Source organism: Physcomitrium patens, chromosome 12, assembly GCF_059467195.1.
Source record: "Physcomitrium patens ecotype Gransden chromosome 12, ASM5946719v1, whole genome shotgun sequence".
Classification (NCBI taxonomy): domain Eukaryota; kingdom Viridiplantae; phylum Streptophyta; class Bryopsida; order Funariales; family Funariaceae; genus Physcomitrium; species Physcomitrium patens.
Genome location: NC_143421.1, coordinates 11156778 through 11159184, shown reverse-complemented (window position 1 = coordinate 11159184; position 2407 = coordinate 11156778). Strand labels below are relative to the sequence as shown.

General features: G+C 39.6%; 1 protein-coding gene across 5 annotated transcripts; it reads left to right on the top strand.

The window, feature by feature from the left end:
- The first annotated feature begins 327 nt into the window (after positions 1-327).
- Positions 328-2081, top strand: LOC112289524 (uncharacterized). 5 transcript variants are annotated; one of them, XM_024534777.2, is made up of 3 exons: positions 328-449; positions 1050-1145; positions 1518-2081. In XM_024534777.2, the coding sequence occupies exons 1-3, from the start codon at positions 379-381 to the stop codon at positions 1723-1725; spliced, it is 375 nt and encodes a 124-aa protein (XP_024390545.1). In that variant the 5' UTR covers positions 328-378; the 3' UTR covers positions 1726-2081. The 5 variants fall into 5 exon arrangements, 2 of the variants coding, with proteins under 2 accessions (XP_024390545.1, XP_073393946.1); XR_002971909.2 differs by having other exon boundaries at positions 438-575; XR_002971910.3 differs by lacking the exon at positions 328-449 and adding an exon at positions 457-623.
- The last annotated feature ends 326 nt before the right edge of the window (positions 2082-2407 follow it).

The following is a 2407-nucleotide window of genomic DNA, read 5'->3' as shown; positions in this document are numbered from 1 at the left end:
AATAAAGAACATTCTATATCAATGTAATGAAAAAAACTTGGTATATGTCAGAGAATGTACAAGTTCAGGGAGGAATTGATATTATAATATAACATAGCTAATATGTAAAAGAATGAAAAAAAAATTATATTATCGAAGATCTTATTTCAAAATATTATAGAAAATTATCTTAGAAATTTAAATAATAGTCAAAAGATAGTAAAACTAAAGATACAAATGTTGTCTTTTTATAAATGTCATGAAACGTTACTTTTTACTTTTACTTTAAAAAAGAATAGTATTTTGGTTGCTGAATCAGAGCCAAACCAAGAGTGGCGTGGGGCCCTGTCCCCTCGACGGTCATGTCACCGAGCAATTGTGCAAAGGGCTTCAACCCACATGTCCCTTCTGATTCCACCGCTTTCGGCATGCATACGTAGGTTTTCCTGCCCATGCAAGTGCACACCCAGGTGCGTTTCGTGATTCTCTGTTCGCTTTGTGAGAATAAGAGTGTTGACATTTCGCGTTAGAGTTCTTGAATCCGCAGCTCGCTTAAAGTGCAAATTTAGCGCGTTTGCGGCGGTCTGAGATTCTACGTACGTAATTTGCACCTGTATGCACGAGGTTCCGTTCATCTGAATTGGGTATGAGATGGGCGTTGCTGAGAGGTTTCGTGGGGGACGGGGGTTGTGAGATTCCTTGGTGGGTTAGTGTAGTTGAGCATTGGGGTGCGAGTTTCTGCTGCACTTTTCAATGCTTGACTTTCGAAAGATGTTTTTGATTGTCATGCTCTAATATTTTCCTCCGGAATTTTACTTTACTTCTTTTTGGTGCTATTGCTGTAGCGCCTGCGGCGGCCGTTGGTGCAATTTGAACAGTTTTTGTATATATATATATATATATATATATATATATCTACACAATCTTATTATATATTATTGGCATATGCTTTGAGGTAGGTTTTGAAGTGGTACTTCATTGGTTTGATCTTGGAGCTTCTTTAGCTATTAGTTGTACCCCGTCCCCTTCAACTTATTGTTTTGGTCCGACCCGTGACCATGGCTGTGCAGGGAATCACGTTTTCTTCTATTCCAAAGGCAGTTTTATTGCAAACGCACAACCAAGTGGCGCAGTTTCTGGAGCTTGCCATTCTGCGATAAGTTCAGGTATTGAAGTCGTTCCTTACCAATTTGTTTGCCTTATGAGGGTATTGACAAGTGTTTTTTTTTTTTTTTTTTTTTTTTTTTTACCAGAGAAAGGAATTATCTGTACGAATTGTGCAATCATAATTCTAGTTTCGCCATGACTTTGATACTCTCTGGAAGTCGCTTGTGAATTCCTTCTATCAAGTTAGGTTTAACTGCTGAATTGTTTTTAAGCCTGTTAAATTTGTCCTAGACAGGCAGCTCCTTAATCTTCATGGAGTAAATCAGGGCGATTTTGATAAATCCAGGCTAATGAAACTATGAAAAAAGCTTTTTAAAATGTTTTTTGTGTGAAGCCTCTTATTTTGGAGTTCACTTGTTGCTATCTTACAGGTGTGGGGAGCTTTGGAGTAAACAATGCTCTTGTATAAAAATGGAAGGTGTCGGTAATGCTTCGAGCAATACTAGTCGTGCAGGATCTTCAGGAATCGAGCAAAGTGAGTGTTCGAACATCAAGTTGGATGCAATTTATATCATATGTTCACAGTATCTCTTTGCAGCAGGATACAAGGATGTACGAGGAAGCTTTGTGTGCGGCTAGGAATGCTTCGGATGCAAGGCACTTCTACCCAGAATCAGATTCTGAGTCGCCAGTGAAACGCATGTCCGTCATAATTCCCTGCCTCTCAGTAACTTGACCTGGTCAGTAACGGTTCTGTTCATTTTGCACCTCTTACAGCGTCTCGCCCAAATTGCACGTTTTGTATAGAAATAAATTCACAGAGGGTGGATGTTTGAACTGGAATATTTAATACTTTTGTCGCTCTTAGGTTACAGGTATTGGGTTATCTGAGAAGCCCCAGGTTTTTTTTGTACGTAGCAGCAATTAAGTGCTGTTATGTGGTCAATCAACTGAATATATTCAGTCAAGTCTGGTTAACGTACAAGCAAACAAAAGTGTAAATATCTTGATCTCGCGTAATTTTGCCTCAAGTCAACTCAAGAAATGTGGACTCTCACGCAACCTCACACAAACTCCTACAAAATTGGACAACACTCAACCATCCACAAAACTGGCTGTTGCACGGCATGCGACCAATTCACCAACATCAAAACACTCAACCCATAAACGAGAAAACACATCACACAAACCACGAACATGGAATTGGAAACTCAAGGATGGATAATCTTGAGAATGGTACCAGAGATGGACCCATCTCACAAATTACAAATCGTCGTCCAGGGACTCGAATTGCGCCACAAAGGCCACGATCAGTTCTGTC